Raw genomic sequence first — 19,577 nt, 5'->3', positions numbered from 1 at the left:
GCTTGCTTTTATATTGTACATTTGGATGGTTTGTGTTCCTATTTGCATACGTGCCTTTGGAGTTATAATTCTGACATACTATTATTTATCTTGGAGGTAGTCATGGTCAGCAGGTCATTTTCAAAATAACAAGCACTTATTTCTGGACATGTGTTAATTATTTCTATAGATGGATTAAGGAAATAGAAGTGTATCAGAGCAACAGGTGGAAGCATTGCATCTAGCTAGTTCATATGTGATTGAATCTAAAGGAATACAAACACATCTGGACATTGGTGTCCATTCTTGGCAGCCTTTAAAGAATAGCTTCTTCCATGTTAGTGAAAAGCAAGTGACAGCACAGCTGCCATGGTTTGATTTAGAAAACAATGTAATTAAATCTTCATTCGCACCTTTACAGCGACTGCATTGCATTTGGAAAAGCTGATTTAATTCAGTTTAAGGGTAGCAGGCTTGACCTGAAAAAATTTCATTCATGCAGTTCTAAGAACACTAACAAATCCTTCTGGGATCACTTTCTAGACGGAGGTAAATTTCATGCCTGCTCAAAAAGATGTTTTCAGTTAAGTGGGATGAAATGAACAATGAACTGTGTTTTACAAATCTTTTTGGGTATTTGTGAATATAGACTTAATGGACCTTTGCAAGTTGAGCAGTCTGTTGATAATGGATATCGTGCAATCTACAGTCAGTTCTGTTTTCCAGTACGACTCAAGACAAAGATCGTATTATCTAATTTACTTCCTTATCTACATGCAGACCGTGGAAAGAACCCATGGTGTTACTGTAGGTCGTTCTTCCTTCCAAATAAGAAATAAATGGAAACTGGGTGTAAATGTTTCTTGTGGGTCTGTGTGTTTTTCTGAAAAGAGACTTTTTTCAGTAGGATCCTTTGAAGTAGTACTAGACCAAGGAACTTTGCACTAGTGACTGTAGTTTAGCCAGTCTTGTTTGGTCATTGGAACATCTGAAGAGCAGATTCCCAACTGTGTTCATTCAGAATGTGGAGATACTTGGAATTTGCCTGTTCTGAGTGCAAGGACAGTTTTTCAAATCCATTGGCCCTAACATATTTCAAAGACTTAGAGATAGCTTTTGCTAGAAATAATCATAATAACTGTTTGGGGAATTAATGGCTTAGTGATCTGCTTTGGTTGCTTTGAGCTTTTGGGGATCCTCATACACTTAAATGTCTTGAGCATTAAGCTCAGTTATCTCTGTGTCTGTTAAACGCACATAATAATTTGCACATGACAGCTAGCACAGTGTCTGGGACCCAATCTATGATTTTCATGGCTATGTTTCTAACTTGCATCTATTCTGTAGAATTCCAGTAAGGAGAGCAGCTGTAAATACTTCTAACAAAAGAGTTAGAGAGAAATACCACTAAGATGATTTTCCAGAGAGAAGGTTACTAGTGACTTACATGACTATCAGAGCTAGGGAAGTACCACTGTTCTTTTATAAAGCTTTTTTAAAGCCAACAGTTGTCATACTTTCAGTGATAGCTTGGGGTGAAAAGGGAAGATTAATGGTCTTGGGAGATTCACAATATGGCTGCTTTAAGGAAAAATCTCTTGGAGTTAGGGGAGATTTATCACGATGTATGAATATTCCAAAACATTTGTAACCCAGAAAGGCATGAGGTCTTTAGCTGCAGTAAGAAATCGAAGACTTCCTCTTCATGAACGCATCAATCATTTTGCAGTTTAATGACATGCAGATAAAATAACAGCATTTTAGTAGGAATGTTTCGTTGTGTGCACACAAAAAAAAGTGAAGAGTAAACAAGATCTCTTTTCTGTTTCAGGGGTCAAATCTGACAGATATCTGCACACAGCTCTTGCTCCAAGGAACTCTGTTAAAAATCTCAGCAGGAAATATCCAGGAGAGAATGTTCTTTCTATTCGATAATCTACTGGTCTATTGCAAGAGGAAATCCAGGTGAGATCCTCTACATTTATGGCTTTATAATGGGACTATTCTGAGGTTTTGTACATAGGATGTATGAGAATTTACTGAGCACTCACTTTGTTCCCTGTTGCTATGTAAGGCTGAGTCATAGTTGTGACATTCCTCTGTTCTTGACTGTTGCTATTGCTTATACTATAGGAGGAGGAAATTACTATGTGATGGGATAAATATGCCAGAGATTAATGGGGTTCCCACCCTGAGAAGCACACAGTCCAAAGACAGAAGTTGATACAGTGCAGAAAAATCACTAAGTGAGTTCTTACAGCTGGAAGGTTTCCCAGAGCAGATGGATCTCCAGGAGTGATGTGAAGAAGGAGGCCTTGCCAACTTTCTCCGTGAGGTTATTCTAAGCAGAAGAGGGTGACATGAAAATTGATATAAAGCCAAGAAAGGGGAAAGAAGACTAAGGGAACATTTAGTAGATGCAGGACACAGAGGATAGAGGATGAAGATCAGCAGCCCATGTGCTCTATGAATTGTCTTGCTTTCTTATCTTAGTAGCAATTTTTGCATCATTTCACTTTATAAAAGTTGAGCATTATTGACAGCTGCCGCTTATTTTTAAAATAGCACTGGCACAGTGGATGGCAATTTTCTTCTGTTGCTATTATACCATATTTCAATTCTTAAGCTTTTCACCTCCACATTCCTAGTCTCATTCTTGTGTCCTGGTCTTTTCTGGATGATTTACCACGCATCTTCTACTGTTCAGAATCTCCTCCTGTAATATCCTTTCTCTTCTTCAGTTTATACCTCTTTACTGGTGATGGCCAACCCCGTTAGAACTTCTTAAAAACCAGAGTGTTTGATCCAAGGAAAATATTTATATTTCAAATTTTGGGTTTATTTTCTGTTTGTTCAGTAGAAATTTTGGAACCATTAAACTGGGAAAAAAAATCATATCAATCATGCTCATACTTTTTGTGTGAATAACAATGAAACTATATAATATAAAAAGCAATTTGTAAGATGAAATCTACTTTAGAAATTATTAGAATGTAATGTAAATATTTAACTGAAGAAAAAAAGGACACAAATCTTAAACAGCTTCTAATCTTATCTAAATGAAGCATTCTGACAATGGAGTAGAATCATAGTTTTAAGATCATCTCCTTCCAATCCCCCTGCTGCAGGAAGGGACACCCCCCTCTAGACCAGGCTGCTCACAGCCCCATCCAGCCTGGCCTTGAAGCCCTCCAGGGAGGGGGCATCTACAGCCTCACTGGGCAACTTGTAAGAAAGTTGAAACATTTTGTTTTGACATTTCACCAATTTGTCAAAATCCACGCTTGTCTATAAGACAGTTCAGAAATTTGAGCCTTCTAACTGAAAACTTAAAAAAAAAAAATAAAAAAAAAAATCAACTTGATATGTAATCTTTTCTTTCTTCAGAGCTCTTAAAAGCTGTCTTACTATTTCTGTTTGTAGTTCAGGTTAGTGTAGCTCCTCCCGCTGTCCAGGCACATTTCCCGGAATGCTAAGATTCAGAAAACAAAATGTTCTACTGCCTTTTAAGCAACCCTCTGTTTTTTGTACAGGGATGTCACTGAACTACTCTCTAGTTCGGCTTGATTTTGGAGGAGGCTGCTGTAACACTTAGATTTTCCCAAAGGATCAATATTGTTTATCTTTGTCTAATAATATAGCTTGAACTGATGAATGCCCAGAATCTGATTTCTATTAAAAAACTGAACATTTTATTAAGTCTACTGGGAATTGCCAAATGTGAAAGATAAATTTAGGAATTGCTACATGACTTAGTTTTGGATATTTCCCCTGTCTAGCTGCTATTTATAATTAGCCGAGGATGGAAATACATTTATTTTCAGTTGTGCTGTCATGATCATTTGAGCTGTTGCTTGATGAACAACCAAGGTGTTAGTGGAACACTGAGTTGAAAAAAAAACAAACAAACAAAGCCCTGCCTGTGTCAGTTCTCAATTTGAAATTGAATTACATGATTCTTATCCCACTTACACTATTCTAATCTTGTAGAAGTCAGTGGATTTTTTCCTGGATCAAAAAGTGCAATCAGAATTCAGCCCTAAATCATCAGCAGATAATCAGTGCTGCAGCCATTTTACTTTGGGCATCACCTTTCTAACAACAGCACAAATTAGAAGTAGCTTTGTTGTGACCATTTTAAGATGTGTTCAGAATCAGAATCAGATTTGTGATTTTAGATCTAAGACTGCAGTCTCAGCTTTTGCAGAAGCTTTGGGAAGCCTGCCAAACTGATGACATAGATTTATTTATTTATTTATTTAATTTTTTCAGAGCTGAGTATTGTTTTGTATTTTTGGTGGTATCACAGACTGCTGCTTAAATTGAATCCTGATGTTAGGAACAATATGTTTCATGTGGGGAAGTGGGCTGAGTATTTAAAGGGTTTTATTAAGGCTGCTAGGACAGCTTTTCTTTTGATTCCAACAGACATATTTAGGAAATGATCTAATAGCTCCTAGATCTCAGGCCCTGTCAGGCTGATTAGATGTTAATTTATGGTCATTACCAAAGGTATATTTGTCGCTTAAACTAGCTGTAAAAAGGAAAAAATTGTTCAAAAACCCGTGGTGTTTCTCATCTCACCACAGTTATCACAGATATTTCACTCTGACAAAAATTTTTCTCCCCAGCTGTTTTTTATTGCATTATTCTTTGAATTTTATGAACTCCTGGCAAGTTGCCAGTGCAATCCCTTCACTGCACAGAGTTTGGACAGTTGCCATCTCAAGTGGTGATCATTTGACCAGTCATGTTTTGGTTCATATAGCAGGGTTGTTCTTAGATATTAAAGCTCAGCAGGTGTTGGTTGTGTAGTTTTAAACCTATTCTAGACATAAAAATCAGAACATAAATAGTGATGAAAAGTGCTTTCCTGAATTTTTTATAAGATACTTCAACAGACACTGAAAAGCTTATGGATGAGGACATAAACTCTAGTGCAAAATTGCCACAGCAGCACTTTCATAAATGCCACATGCAGAGACACTTAAGACACACGTGAAGGCCATGTGATGCTAGCCTCATTGCACATTTCATTGTACATTTGGAATGTTACACACCCACCACAATTTCTTCAAAGCTATAGGCAAACCGAGTAGGCAAGTATAACATTTTTGCAGGTAGTATTAAGGGTTATATTCCAAACTCATATGCAATTCAGTTAAGTACTCAAGAATGCAAATCTTAAAGACACCGATCTCCAAGTAATCATGCAAAATAAGTTCTTTCTTGCTGTACTGATGCTGTTGCAAACTTATCTTTGTAGACTAATTGAGCACTTAAAATCTGAGAAGTGGCTGAATGCTACAACGCACTAGACTTGATTCCTTTTTTAATAGTCATATCCCAGGTTGATTTTTGCTGTTGTTTTCTGTACCCATTGAATCCAAAAAAAGCTGTGTGTTGTAATATTTGTGATGTATGTATGTAACAAACATCTTGCTTTAGTTGCTTATGCTTAGCTAACTGTCTGAATCCTAATTGCAGAGTTGCTGGGAAAAAACCATCTAAACGGACAAAATCAATCAATGGATCCCTCTATATCTTCAGGGGTCGAATAAATACAGAAGTCATGGAGGTGGAGAATGTAGAAGATGGAACAGGTAAGAGAAAACATACCATTTGGTTTCTAAAATAGAGCAAGTCCAAATCTTGTGTGGGAAGTTATTACAAAAGTATTCACCCTACTCCTTTAATGAAATCTTTGGTAAGCTGTGTAACATCTGATGTCTTCATTCTTAGGCCAACTTATAAAGTTGAAAGACTGGTCATGCTTTCAAACATTCTTGATTCTGAAGTGACCTTTTGAAGAGCTTGTGTATCCAGAAGCTTGTCTATTTTTTCTCCTAATCCAAGTTAATTTAGTAAAAGATTTTTTATCTTCTTTCCATCCTTTCTTTTCTTAGATCTTAAGCCATTACAGCTATAATAACAGAACTTCTAGATCTTCTTCGCATTTAGAATACTACCAAATATTAGTCTTAGCATCAAATCAGTAGCATGGAATGTGGCCATGATGAAACATGGGAATGGCTGTTGCATTACTGTTCTTTTGACCTGACACATGCTGAAAGAATGGATGGGTTCGGACTTCATCCACAAAAGCTGCACCAGCTCCTGTGACTGTTGTAATAAGTCAGGAATTAGCATTCTTTCCTGTCAACATGTGACATTTAAAGAGTTTCCACGTTCTGTGGGTAAAAAATCCTCAGAAGCAACAGCCTGCTGTATTCCCAGAAAGTTCAGAACTAATAATCCAAATAAGTGTTGTAGACTTTTTCACCAGTGCCATTTTGTTTAGGATATTTTACCTCTTCTGGGGTGAAATTACAAACTATCACCTTAGGATGGAAGCTGTAGAGAAAATGGCTTTGTGGGCAAAGTATCGTGGCAAGAAATATGAAAATGCTGGTCTACCTTGACTGGAACTTCACTCATCAGTATAATCAGTGTGGATTTTCTCTGCCCTGGCTCTAGACATAAGAAAAACTTCCATGACACTTCCAAATGTGAAGTTCCACTCCCCTCGAGTCACAGAGATCCTTGATCACAACCCTTTCTCATACAAAAGGTGTTTATAAAAGGGCAGGGTTTTCAAGATGAACAGCCTAGTCATAGATACTTTTTTAATACTTATATGGACAGTTGGTAAGACTGATGCATGAGGAACACCTTCAAAAATGAAGCTCTCCAAATAAGAATATTTTAATAAAGGTGTCACACACTGATCTGATTAAAGAAGGCCTTCTGTTCACTGTGTGCATTGTGCTTTGGGTTTTTACAGCAGATTACCACAGCAACGGCTACACAGTGACAAATGGCTGGAAGATACACAACACAGCCAAAAACAAGTGGTTTGTCTGTATGGCCAAGACTGCGGAGGACAAACAGAAATGGCTGGATGCTATAATCAAGGAAAGAGAGCAGAGAGAGAGTAAGTGGATCATGTATTTTTTTTTTAACAAACAGGATGAATTTGTGTAAAAAGGAGAAATTAATATGCATGTAGAAATCTTTCTGAGAGAAAGAGAAGACTGCAGCTTTTGCTCTGAGCTTAGAGACTTAAAATCTGTCCTTGACAAAGAAACTCAAGAAATTGAAAACATACATTTCTGAATATTGTGAGATGACTTGTTTCATGAGTGTGTGTCATTAATATTTATCAATATTTTTTATTTACAGGAGGGTCAGTTTTTGTCACAAGTTCAATGAAAGCTGAGAATCTAACTACTTTAATATTCTTTCCAATCCAAACTTTTGTTTTTTTATGTTAGAATATTTTGCAGTAGGAAGGCATCTAATCTGCTAGATATAATACACATTGCAGTGTTACTTTATCATAAATGTGAAACATTTCTGACATGTATAAGCCCCAGTGCAATTTTTTTTCTGATAGTAGGTATACTAACTTCCAAATGTATGGTGTGAAGGCATAGTGTGAATTCAGAAAAGCTCTCTGGGGTCAACAGAAATAATCAGTTTTATTTTTTATTAAAAGAAGAATTTTAACATTCCGAACTGATGATCCATATTCATTGACTAGTTATATATGTTTTAAATGAAATACATTTCTTGGCTCTTAGTTTTACCCTCAGAGTGCTAAATCATATCTCTAAAAGATCCAGTGAGTCTTCATTTCAGAGTGAGTTTTTGCTTTATGAGGTCACTGGTGCTCTGCAGAATTTCCTATGCATCGAGTGAAATGTGTGAGAGAACATGGTGAGAGAGATGGTTTGATAAGAAGTAAAAAGACTGAACTAGAAAAACCAATCACATACTAGCAGGGGCTTGAGAATAAGGAAGGGAACTGAAATATCAGGAAGGGAAAAAAGAATTATTCCTTAATAGAAAGTTTTTTAATTTTTTCCATGCAACGTTGGGTATTCTTGAGTGTTTTTTCTGATGCTTTTTGTCATATAGTTTTATGACGTGGCAGCTGATGACAGGAGCTCAGGATAAGCGTGGATATTCTGGAAGACATTCCAGACCATATTGGAAAATCTCCTTTGGATTAAAGTAATTGTAAAATCACAGAGCTATCTGTGCTTAGATTAGAAAGATTGGTGAGGTTCCCGATTCTCTGCGATAAGTTGGATGGAATGTGCATTCCAGTTTGCCATTTACATCAGAGCCTGGGGAATTCAGTGATGTAAGACCAGCATGAAACATGTGCTGTTACACAGGCTGTTTTCTATCACAGGTTCATGTTGCAATTTAGCCTCAGCTACATGTGTCAGCATTTACATTGATTTGGATCACATTACTGGACAAAGAGAATAGAAGAATAATGACAATAAACCAGGGGATTAGAAGAGCCAAAACCTTTAGCCAAATATCAGACACATGAAAGAAACACTATATTTGAAAGACAAAAATTAGCACAAGACTAGTTTCTGGATCATGCACATCCAGGCTCTAAAACAAATGCATTAACCGTTTTCTTAAAGCTAGGAAGCATCTCCAGTGTGACATAAAGGACTGTTCATTAATTAATTTGTCAAATTCATAAAGGAACAGCATTTACACGCAGTTAGGGTGAACTATTCCTAAAGAATTTATAGTTTTCATTTTCTAGCCTTATGCTGAACACTTAAATTCTGCTCTATGTCAATCTCTGTAAAGGTTAGGCAAATAAACCAAAGACCGATTCTGACTTGAGACTAATCCTAGAGATATCCAAGCCCAGGTCTCTAGTTTGGACTCCAGAATTCTTTAGATTTGTGGGTGAATTTTTGCTGCCCCTATTGAGAAGTATCATGCTTGTGATTCAGAAACATAATTAGCAGGCATTAGTTCTCCTGAGTCTTGCTTCCTGCTCTATCGATTACTATTCAGTAGCCATCTTAATGCACTTAGAGTTTGGTGTTTTCAATAGTATGCACATCATACTTTCTGAGGAAAGGGGAGTTGGGAAAAAAGGGCAGAATGAGCACAACAGCATTCAGAGAACTTGTCTGAACAGCACGAGGCCCAGATCTATATCCTTCCCACTGAAAGATTTAAACATGCGGCTTCACATCCCCAGCTGAGTCTGCTTCAGTTCTGGACCTACACAAAATGGTCTAAATCCAGTTCATAATTTAAATACATGCACATGGATGCTTGGGAAAGTTCTTGGAAAAGCATACCCAGAAAGCAAAATGACTAATTCCACTAGGAGCGACAAAGCATCTGCAGCAGCAAAATAACTATTCTCACATGCTGTCCTAAAGCAATTTGCCCTTTATTTCTAGGTGAAACATATTTTCCAAACTTTTTTGACAAGTCTATAAAGATGAGTGTCAGAAAATGCCAATTATGATGACAGTTGTTGCAACACAGAGACCTGTTTTTTTCAGAGATCTCCCTCACTGTGGCAGTTTTCAAGTTAACATGTGCTATGAGGAAATTCATACAAAATGGAAGTGAAAATTTCCCTATATCCAATATATATCATCTCTTAAAACATTCAGCATTTCTTTCATTTACCGGATAATATGATTTTCAGGCTGCATTTTTAGCCTAGGGATATTAATAAATAGGCAAATTAAGAAAAGATGAGAAAATAATGTTCCCATCTACCTTTGACTTATTTAAGGCTGTGAATTTGATATCAGTAGTTTTGTATTTTTGACTTCAAGTAATAGAACACTCAAAAAATGATCTACTTTGCCAAGCATTTAGCTGCATTGAACAAGTCTTATGATGGCAGTTATTTCAGGGTCAAAGATGAAGATGCCACAGTTTCTGGGGATATATGTTTTATCTCTCCTTATTTGGAACTTTGCCACATTCTGTAAACTGTTCTACTTTTTGCGCTGTGATGAATCCATAAGTTTAAAGCTGTTTTTAAAAATGGAAAAGAAAAGGTCCCAGATGCTACTCTCATAAACGACAGCTTTTTGTTCAGGTCAGAAAGTGGTTCAGTTTCCCCTTAATCTGGAAAACAAGCGTCTACCACTTTGGCCTCTGCTTTTAGTATTGGGGAAATACTTTACCTGATGATTTGCATCTGAAGGAATTCCTGCTTTGTATTCCAGGTTTGAAATTGGGAATGGAGAGGGATGCATACGTCATGATTGCAGAAAAAGGAGAGAAACTGTACCAAATGATGATGAGCAAGAAAGTGAACCTTATCAAAGACAGGAGGAGAAAATTAAGTACTGTTCCCAAGTGCTTTCTTGGCAAGTAAGTAGCATTCAAATAAAAAAGGCACTTTCATGCTAATTAAAAGAATTAGCTGTGGATTTTCTGTGGATGGCATTGTGAGGGCAGATCAGATGTGCTTTGACAGAGCTTGATTGAAAAGGCAGTTAAAGCCTTAATTTCTGTTTTGTGCCATAAACAAGCTGTACAGTGACAGCTCATTCTATTGTATAGTAGTAACACATAATAGCTGTTTCAAATTGGCCAAAGGAGTAAGAAAAAACACCTGAACTCCCACAAGCATGGGGCTTTTAGTGGCCTAACCTGTATCCTCTTTTGTATACAAGTAGATGCAGACCAGGTCATGTTTAAATTTAGCAGAATCAATCCCGTTTCAGAACTGAATGTCCTGTTTGACAATGTAAGAGACACAAATAAAATTCATCAAGAAATCTGATGCATTTGTTAAACAAGATTTACTGTCTGGAAAATATTCCTCTTTTATTCAGGCTAAGTCTTACAAAATAATTCTCAAGTATTTCGTGTATGAGGCATTGGAAGAGCCCCATGAATGACTCAGATCAGTGATCAGAAATGGTAGCACTGGGGCTGTTGTAGGGAAGTGTCCTGTATGGCACAGAGAGATGCATCAGTTGACCTGAGAAGACTTTTCTGCCTCAGCTGTTTATGATTGAAATAATCAGCTGAGCGAGGAAAAAAAAATCCGAATGGCTGATTATCCATGAATTTCCCTCCCTGTGGTCTCTGTAATGGCATTTTGTAGGCATTATTACTTGTGTACAGGATGTGGAAATGATGCACTGTCTTTCTACCTAGAAGGCAGTCTAGTAATATAAGCTGCTAATAATTTTGCTATCAAAACCTTTTGGCTTCTCAAGATTTTGTTCTTCTTTTCTTCTCTTTATTCTTCTCCTTCAGTTACCTTTCAAATTGAAACGTCTAAGTTGTGACTTGGAGGCACGATCTAGCATTTCCCAGTTTCCAGATAACAAGATGTCCCAGATCAGAAGTTGTTCTGATATATACAAATCTGTTGTGGATTTCCTGATTTTTTTCATAGTCTCAGCTACTACATTTCTTTTAAAATGTTTGTCTTCTTACATGCTCCACTACCTTTCCTGTCCATCACCCTCAGTTTACTTGGTAGTCATCTGAGACTCCGCTAGTGGGGGCTTAATGCTGCTTTGCCAATATTTGAAGCCAAACTGAGATACTTACAGGTATTCGGGTTTCTGACCACAGCATTATTTCTGCTAATGTTCCATGCTACCCTATTAAAAAAGAAAATCTGCTGATGTTTTCTTAAGCTGCATGTCGATACTGTTCTGGACAACTTACTTAAGTGCAACTCAATCACTGCAATCCAGTCATGGCTTGCAAACGTTTCATATCATTCCAGGGGCTTCCCCTGAGCAATTTGTTTTGGCTGTGACCTATTTATTTTTTTCAGCTATTCCTGCCTAAAGGAGAAACTAAGAACTGTGCTGAGATGTACTTAGTGGTTTTCTGGTAAATGCAGTTGAGAGTAACAGTAAGGCCGCAAAAGCAGTTTTTCTCTTGGCCTTTGGAAATTAGAGATAGCATCTAATAATTCAAGAAATAAAATGCGGTTGTACGGGAACTATTACTAATAACTTTAGAAATACCACATGCATTTACTTATAAAGCTGTTTATTATGCTGAAGCATAAATCCATTTTCCTAACCACTCTTCAGGTGTGCTGGCATTCAGGCATGTAAATAGTGATACAGTCCGCAAGCTGAGTGTCGGTGCCAATATGTGTAAATTTTATGCTTGCTGTGCTTCACTTCAGCACTGCACTAAACTGACTGCAAACCCTTGACTGTGTTGCACTTGCAATAGAGACGATCTGTTAACCTCAGGAGATTCCAGACGTATCTGATAATACTGCACAAAACTGGATGGGCTGGATTTTCATATGTGTTTCTTGTATGTATTTCTTGAGTAGAAATCCAGCTATTCTCAGTCCCTTAATTTCAGAGATTCAGAGTTGGGAGATGTAGCTAGCATGACAAATGAGAACTCAACAGGGCAGTGCTGGGCAGTGGAGATGCTCTCAGTTATACTGAAAACTACTTAGAATGAGATGGGGAAACAAATCAAATTTTGCCACAAATTTTTTGAATGGATGCCTTTTAGCAAGTCTCATCTCCTGGAGAAAAACAGCTCTCTTGGAATATTTCTGGGTCATGCACTTCTCAGTGTTTATAAAATTTTCAGGCAAATGATTATTGATTTTGCTTATGAACAAATGCCACAGAAGTCTTAAAATGGCTTTTAAGAAAACTATCCCATAGTGATGAAACTTCAGAGCGTTGAGAATAGTATTCATTTATTTTGCTTTTTCAGCTCTCCGTTTCAAGCTTTAAGATGATTGCCTTACATTTAGAATCCCAATGAACTCCAGGGAAACAGTTCCAAATGAAAGATGTAGGAAAGCTAAGAGGTCAGCAATGTTCTGCTTCAGTTTTGGGCAGTGGTTTAAGTGCTACAAACTGTCATGGATCCATTGCATTTGATGGAAAATATATAGCAACCTGGGCATCTACCCTGGGTACTTAACATGATTACTGTCATTGGCCAGTACGTCCGGCAGGAGCACTCCATGCTTTGTTTTCCCAGTAATTGATGCGGAGGATTCTTCTTTTTTCTTCTCCCTTTCCTTATGAGATACAGAGCCTGACCCAACTCGACAGTACTCTGACTTGTAGGAGTTTTACTAAAGTCTGCTGTTTTCCATGGGATTCCCCTGACGTAGTTGAACAGATTGTGCTGCTTTTTCTACAGTATGAAAGTTATAGAGGAGGACCTCAGCAAACTCAAGTTTTTTTTACTGAAATTGTTGTTGTTATTGTAAAGACAAACTGTAAGCTACCTACAGCTTAGATGAGTCAGCTCTGATAAACATGAAGAGACTGAAAATGCTTCATGTAGAGCCCACAGTTGGAGGCATGGATGCTGATTTTGATAAGCAGCAGCCCTCTGCATATTGGCAAGCACCCAAGTGGTCTATTGAACTTAGATTTCCCATATGTTGTTCTACTTTTATATGTTCCTTTTGTTATTATATTTTTAATTTAATGCATTTCTTGCTTAATTACTAATTAACCTGGGAAACTCAGGTCCTCTAGGGCTTTGGCAGGACTTGCAATATCCGTTTTTCTGTACTTAACTGTTTCTAATTGAGTAATATCCTACCTACCTATTTCTGGCCTTTATTCTGCCCATATGGGCAGCTCTGCTCCTCACCAGAGAGAGGTTTTATTTCATGCTGTGTATGCAGACAGACTTAGCACTTCTTGTCTGTAAATTAGAAGCACCTTTTGTGTATCTCCAAGGCACCACCTTTAGTAAATGACCTTAAATTAAGCTGTTGGGGGGGTTGTACTGTTCTGCACTTGAATTCAGTGAGTTTGAGTCTTCTGTCCTAAGTCCTACTGTGATTTCATTGAAAGCCAACACAATTACATGATTAAGGGAGAAAAAAAGCAGAGCCAGTGAAGAAAGGTAAGCACGTATAATTAAATCAGACAGTGAACACAGCTCGGAGAGATAGCTTGGACTGGAGTTGCTGCTTTCTGTGCAACTTTTTGTTTCTAAGGTCATCGTGGCTCAGTAACGTAAGGATCTGCAGCAGTTGTATAGACTCTGCTAGGTCTTCTTCCCTTTTGTGTAGGTGTTAATTAGGATGACCTAAGGGGAATGTTGGGAAAAGTCACGAATAGGAGATCTGGATCTTCTGCAGATATTTATTCCAGAAATGTATGAAATTAAGCCACACAGAACTATCAGTTTTCACCACAATTTTCACATTTGCTTCAAAGACATTGTTGCCTGTGGTTTACTAATGACTTGCAGAGGCTTGTGTCTGCTTACATTCAGAGAGAAAAAGAAAATTGTTTCTGTTCTATTTTCCTTTTCAGTGAGTTTGTATCATGGCTCACAGACATTGGAGAGATAAGCAAACCAGAGGAAGGGGTCAACCTGGGACAGGCACTGTTGGAAAATGGAATTATTCATCATGGTAAGTGCTCTGTGCCATAAAGAGATGCCAGATTTCAGTAATGCCTTGGGAATGAGAGTGGACAGTTGACTGTGGCTGTTCACATGATGTTCAAATGCTCTTCTGTATCATACCCAGCAAATCCTCAGTGGTTAGTGACTTTTAGAATGAATGGGAGCGAGCAAATTTAAATCATGAAAACTGAATGTGTATAGTTGCACTGTCAGTGAGACTTGCTATTCATGACTACTTACGCTGCCATAATTTCATACTCTGACCCTTTCAGCACCATTCTTTTTGTCTGAACACAAATTTATAGCTCAGAGGAAATTGTGCTGTTATATCCACTGCATCTCTTACTGAAATACACCAAACAAGATGCATCTGACTTGGTTTTAATGTTACCTATGGTTAGAGTTTCCTAGCTGTTACTGTCTCTAATGACAGTTATTGTTAGAAATTAGAAGGTATTTGCTGTGTTTGATTTAGTTACGGAAATATCCCTTGAAATTTTGATAAATCACTAGAGAAGAACATTTCTCAGTATGCACCCCTTAACATAGCAAGAACTTAAAACCTAAGCACCATAATTAAGCAGTTACCTCTACTCTACATCATACAATGTCTTTTATCCTTTTATCTTTTGTTTTCACTTGGCGTAACATTACTGTCAGATGAAAACTGCTGATCTTTCAGCCTGTCTGGAAAGCAGGGCCAGAGAAAATTGCTAAGTGGCAAAGAGTTGTTCTCCATTTCCGTTGTGTTTCTGTTTATTCTGTTTTTTTTTCTTTCTCTGGGCCTGGTAATACGTAAGTATTGGTACCTACAACACACAGCAGAACTGACTGGAATCTCATCTTCTGGGCACAAGAGATACTTTCTACAGAGTTGAATGTCAACTGGCTTTAGAAATATAAAATCCAGAGTGAGATTCCACCACATACAAACATATATGCACTTGATTCTGCATATTTTGGTTTATTCTGTGAAATTAAGGAGAAACATCACCATGAGCAGAAATCGTCATGACATATTCATGGGCCAAGTTGTCCTACATTATGAGGAAAAGTCTTTAGAATTTCTAGCTTCTGCCTTCTAAACAACTGTGCTTTCCAAGGGGCAGACTAAATCTCAAACTGAATCCTGGTACTTCTGAGTTGGACTAACTCAGTGCAGTCAGTTGTCTCAGGTTAATCAAACTCTGCCTAAGGTGCCCCTTAAATAGTATTTTCTCTCAGTTCATCAAGTGTTGTGCTTGTACTGTGAAATACTGCATCCAAAATGCTAAAGGACACTCCAGCACAAAGATCTGGTCATGGTAAAGGCAGGAAAGATTGCAGTGACTGAGCTACACCACCTCGTCTGCTGTCTGCTTAGATTACTGTTCTCTAGATCACCCCCTTTGTACGTAGTTGTTACTGGTCTCCATTATATTAAGTTGTGAACAATGGCATGTTTACACTGGGTATTGTACTGTCTAGAAGGTATTTCATAGCTTACTTTGAATTTAAACACTCTTTGGCACTTTACAGTTATCACTTACTTATGTATCAGTGTAACAGATAATTTCTACCAATTACTAAATTATAATCTTTATTGTGAGGGTTTCCCTTTTCTGTGTCCCATATGATTTGATATGATTTCAATCCTCTTCTGATTTAGCTTGTTGGATAAATGTGTTTGAAACTGTATGTGTTTTTTGACTCTTCTGATATTAGCCAATGCGCCTTTTAAAAATGTTACTTGTCACACAGAAATTTTGTGCTTGTCTTTAAAGCCTGTTAGCATAAAGTATGACCAAATAATTTTAACTGCCCATAGCATAGTTCTTCTGAGTGAAGAATTGCAGCTCTGTGTCTCTCAAAAGTTCTATTTAAATTTTAGGAGAAACTCACAGTTAAATTCAAGAGCCCTGGTAGAAGAATACTTCTAACAGCTGTAGTTTGTCCCACCAGAATACTCTCTGCATTTGGAACTGCAGAGCTTTAGGCAGCTGCAAAATGGCTTTAATGCTATGATAACTGTTTTAGAAATTTGCAGGCACTTTGTTCAAAATTAATCAAAAAACATCAGACAACCTCGATTACCTTTACTGGGACTATTTCCAGTGCCTTACAGAATCTTATGCAAAAGGAAGAAGCATTGATTTTAGAAAGTTGCTTTTGTTGGTGGAGCTATTCAGAAGTGCACATAAGCACCTGTATGTAAACAAGACATCTTAAGTATAGAAGGACCAGCTGGCCTTGATTTTAATTATCATACTGATGTTTTAGTTTCAGATAAGCACCAGTTTAAGAATGAGCAGGTGATGTACAGATTTCGCTATGATGATGGAACATATAAGCCAAGAAGTGAGTTGGAAGACATCGTGTCCAAGGTTTGTGTTACTGTGCTTACTTGAAAACTAGTGATTTGCAAAAGAACCTTCAAAAGAGTTTCCTCTGCCTCTGAATGTCAGTGTTGGAGATCTCTAATATTGTTTATCTTCATTCTATTCATTTAACTGTACTAATGTCAAAGGAGACATTCACTCTAGGGAGAGGAAGCAGAGGTTAGCCATAAATAACAATAAAGTTGTCACTGCAATCAAGACTGCTGATTAAAATTCTACTATATTGTAACAAGAGGTCTTAGGAGAAAATAGTATGCCATTATGCAAAATGTCTGTTGAAAATCTGAGCAGTATGATTCAGGGAGTCAGAAGCCATCAATATTTAACTGCATTTCCTGATAAATATATGTCAAATGAGTTCTGACGACCCATATCTGCCCATAAACCTTTTAATACATTTCATTTCTTCTTATGGAAATTAGATCATGGGTTAATTGGGAAGAAAGACTAATGGAGAAAACGTTGGAATGGAGTTGGTTGGAGATAAAAGGGCAGATTTTTGGGGTTCTGAATGCTGGGAAAGAAGAAAGGATAGTTTGTCAGAGTATAATGGATTTGTTTTGTAAAACAGTTAATCAGTAGATAATTCTAGCTGAGCAGAGACATCAGTGTCCAGGTTTTTCTAGCTCTAGCTAGTCAGCATTTTATTTGTAAAAGAAAAAAATGGTAATACTATCTATCTTTCCCTCTTCAGGGTGTTCGACTTTACTGCCGACTACACTGCCTGTACACTCCTGTGGTAAAGTAAGTTCACCCTCATATTGTATTGAAATCCTTCTCGGGATAAACTGGAATAAGCATTTTTGTTGCTCTTTTATCAATATGCTATTTATGTAATAGAATCTCGGCTGGAGAATCTTCTTGTATCGGAATTAATTTGTGTTACTAACAGCATGTGTCTAAGCTGTGTATGACTGGTACAAAATTGCAGAATCTCAGAAGTTTTAGAATCCATCTGAGTAGACTCAACGTTTTCAGCCTGTGCTCAGGCTTTGCTACTGATCCTTCCTTTTACCTCTCTGTTAGAAAACTGAGTTTCCTAGGCTCTTATCTTTCCATTTCTACTATTCATGTCTTTTTGCTTCTGACAAGCCTAATGTTTCAGGAGCTGGCTTTTATCTAGCAGGTAGTTGTGCAAACCCCTTTTTACTTTTTGATCTATCGTTTGACCCCTGCTTTATTTGGCATTTTAAGAGTGCTGATCTCTGCAATCTTGTGCGGGAAGCATTCCTTTGCAACATTCCTTCTAGAAAAATAGGAAAATGACTTAGCATAGGTAGTGCATGAACCAAGAGGATCTGGAGGAATCAAAATTCACAATTTAATTATTTTGTGGAGAGCCTTGAAATATGATTTTGCTTAGCTCTTTCCCTGGCAACTCGTGAGTTTCTATGTAGCCTTTGTCTTTATAATTTTCTTTAAGTAAAGTCTAACACTGGTGTATTTCAAGGAGAAGATGATGTACCCCACTTGCAGCAAAGCAAGCTGCTTTGGGAGGATGACATACAAAAAGTAAAATGTTTCAGACAAATATTACGTGTAAAAAAGGTTCTGAGTATGTCTCTGATCTAATTCATGGGAATTTGTGAGGGCAAGAAAATTTGATCTCTGTTTACTTCGGTTCATAGATAAGATACAGCCTGTGAGGAACACTGTATTCCTCTGCCTTCTGTGAAGCAGCCAGGTTCTGCCAAAATTTCGATGGTTCCCACATCTGTTTGACTATTCACCTGCAGATGATGGTTCTGAACAGTGTTTTGTGATACAAGCTCACTTCTTGTTCAGGCTGGGTTGAAATGGAGGAAAAAGTCAGTGAAATATTTATCCTGATATGCCTTTAAGTACAAGCACTGAAAGGCTGGGTGGGCCTTGGACCCTAATGCCAACTTATTCAAAGCTGTAGCCCAGGTCAGTATCTGTATGAAAATGTTGAGAGTTGCCACTCACAATCTGGAAACCTGTACTCATTAGTACTGAGTATTTTAATGTTTTCCTTTATTGTTCTGACATTTCAAAAGCGTATTTTCTCAAGATAAGATTGTATGAACAGAAAACTGCCTGGAAAACTCCCACAGTTTTGTGCTGGGCTTGGCACATTACTGGAAGACAACGAGAAAAATGTGTGTAAGGACTGTGAGGAAAGTTTTTGTTCTGAGAGTACATTTCTGGAAATGCTGTCATGTTGTTTGTTTGTTTTTATTGTTTGCTTTTTTTTCCCCCCAAAGTTCTGATTTCTCACACCCTGCATTCTATTTTTCTGTTGCTTTTACTGATAAAAGGAAACTGAATGTATTTTTATCTGTAGGCAATTAGTAAAAGGAAAAGTTGAGTGGGATGAATTTCAGATGGTGGTTTGATATTATATTTTTAGAGAAAAAGGAAATATAAAATTATGTGGTACTAATGAAGAGGTTGATTTAATGCAAAGACTTAAGACTTCCCTTGAGTTGCCATTACAGATATAAATAGACTGTAAAATGGTCCCAGTGGCTATGATAGTTTCCTTCTTTAGTTATGCCTGATTTTCCCTGAATTCTCTTTTTTAGAGACCGTGACTATCACCTAAAGACCTACAAATCAGTAATACCTGCAAGTAAGCTGGTGGATTGGCTTATTGCACAGGTAAGGATTTTTTAAGACATTGCTGTCTTTGAGAAGTAGCTTAATTTTTCAGTTCCATTTAAAAGTAAATATAACACATTTCTCTAGAGGACATTTCAACAAAATTGAATATATTCAATTTATTTGAACTTACACTCATTTTATTGCTCATGTGGTCAAAACTTGTTATTTGGCAGCATAAAGAAGGAGGTCTTGTATTAGCCCTAGGAGTGGTGAACTGGTTGTAACTGCAGATCATTTCTGTTTCTTGTGTTTTCTTTTCTGAAGACAATCAGTGCGGTGTTCATCTCTTATAATCTAGGATTGATGTGGTACAAATGAAGAATCTACAGCTTTATACCACAATCTGCACCATTGTCTTTACAAATTGAAGTTGCCCAATATTTACCTTGTAATTACAGAGAAAAGCCTTTA

At 37.3% G+C, this 19,577-nt stretch overlaps 2 protein-coding genes across 4 annotated transcripts in view; one reads left to right on the top strand and one right to left on the bottom strand.

Annotated features, from left to right (window-relative positions):
- LOC109370775 (uncharacterized) overlaps positions 1-19,577 on the bottom strand; it is a 268,116-nt gene that overhangs the window by 17,297 nt on the left and 231,242 nt on the right. The window lies entirely within an intron of this gene.
- The window catches only part of PREX1 (phosphatidylinositol-3,4,5-trisphosphate dependent Rac exchange factor 1), a 147,666-nt gene that overhangs the window by 89,898 nt on the left and 38,191 nt on the right, over positions 1-19,577 (top strand). For 2 of the 3 annotated variants that reach the window (XM_085241959.1, XM_085241958.1), the window contains exons 7-14: positions 1,811-1,944; positions 5,467-5,582; positions 6,764-6,913; positions 9,999-10,146; positions 14,070-14,170; positions 16,423-16,526; positions 17,236-17,285; positions 19,088-19,163. In XM_085241959.1, the coding sequence (XP_085098085.1) occupies positions 1,811-1,944; positions 5,467-5,582; positions 6,764-6,913; positions 9,999-10,146; positions 14,070-14,170; positions 16,423-16,526; positions 17,236-17,285; positions 19,088-19,163 (879 nt within the window). The remainder of the gene's footprint in view (positions 1-1,810; positions 1,945-5,466; positions 5,583-6,763; positions 6,914-9,998; positions 10,147-14,069; positions 14,171-16,422; positions 16,527-17,235; positions 17,286-19,087; positions 19,164-19,577) is intronic. The other variant, XM_085241960.1, reaches the window with a different exon arrangement.

Source organism: Meleagris gallopavo, chromosome 22, assembly GCF_905368555.1.
Source record: "Meleagris gallopavo chromosome 22, MGAL_WU_HG_1.1, whole genome shotgun sequence".
NCBI lineage: Eukaryota > Metazoa > Chordata > Aves > Galliformes > Phasianidae > Meleagris > Meleagris gallopavo.
This window is presented reverse-complemented; position numbering and strand designations above follow the sequence as displayed.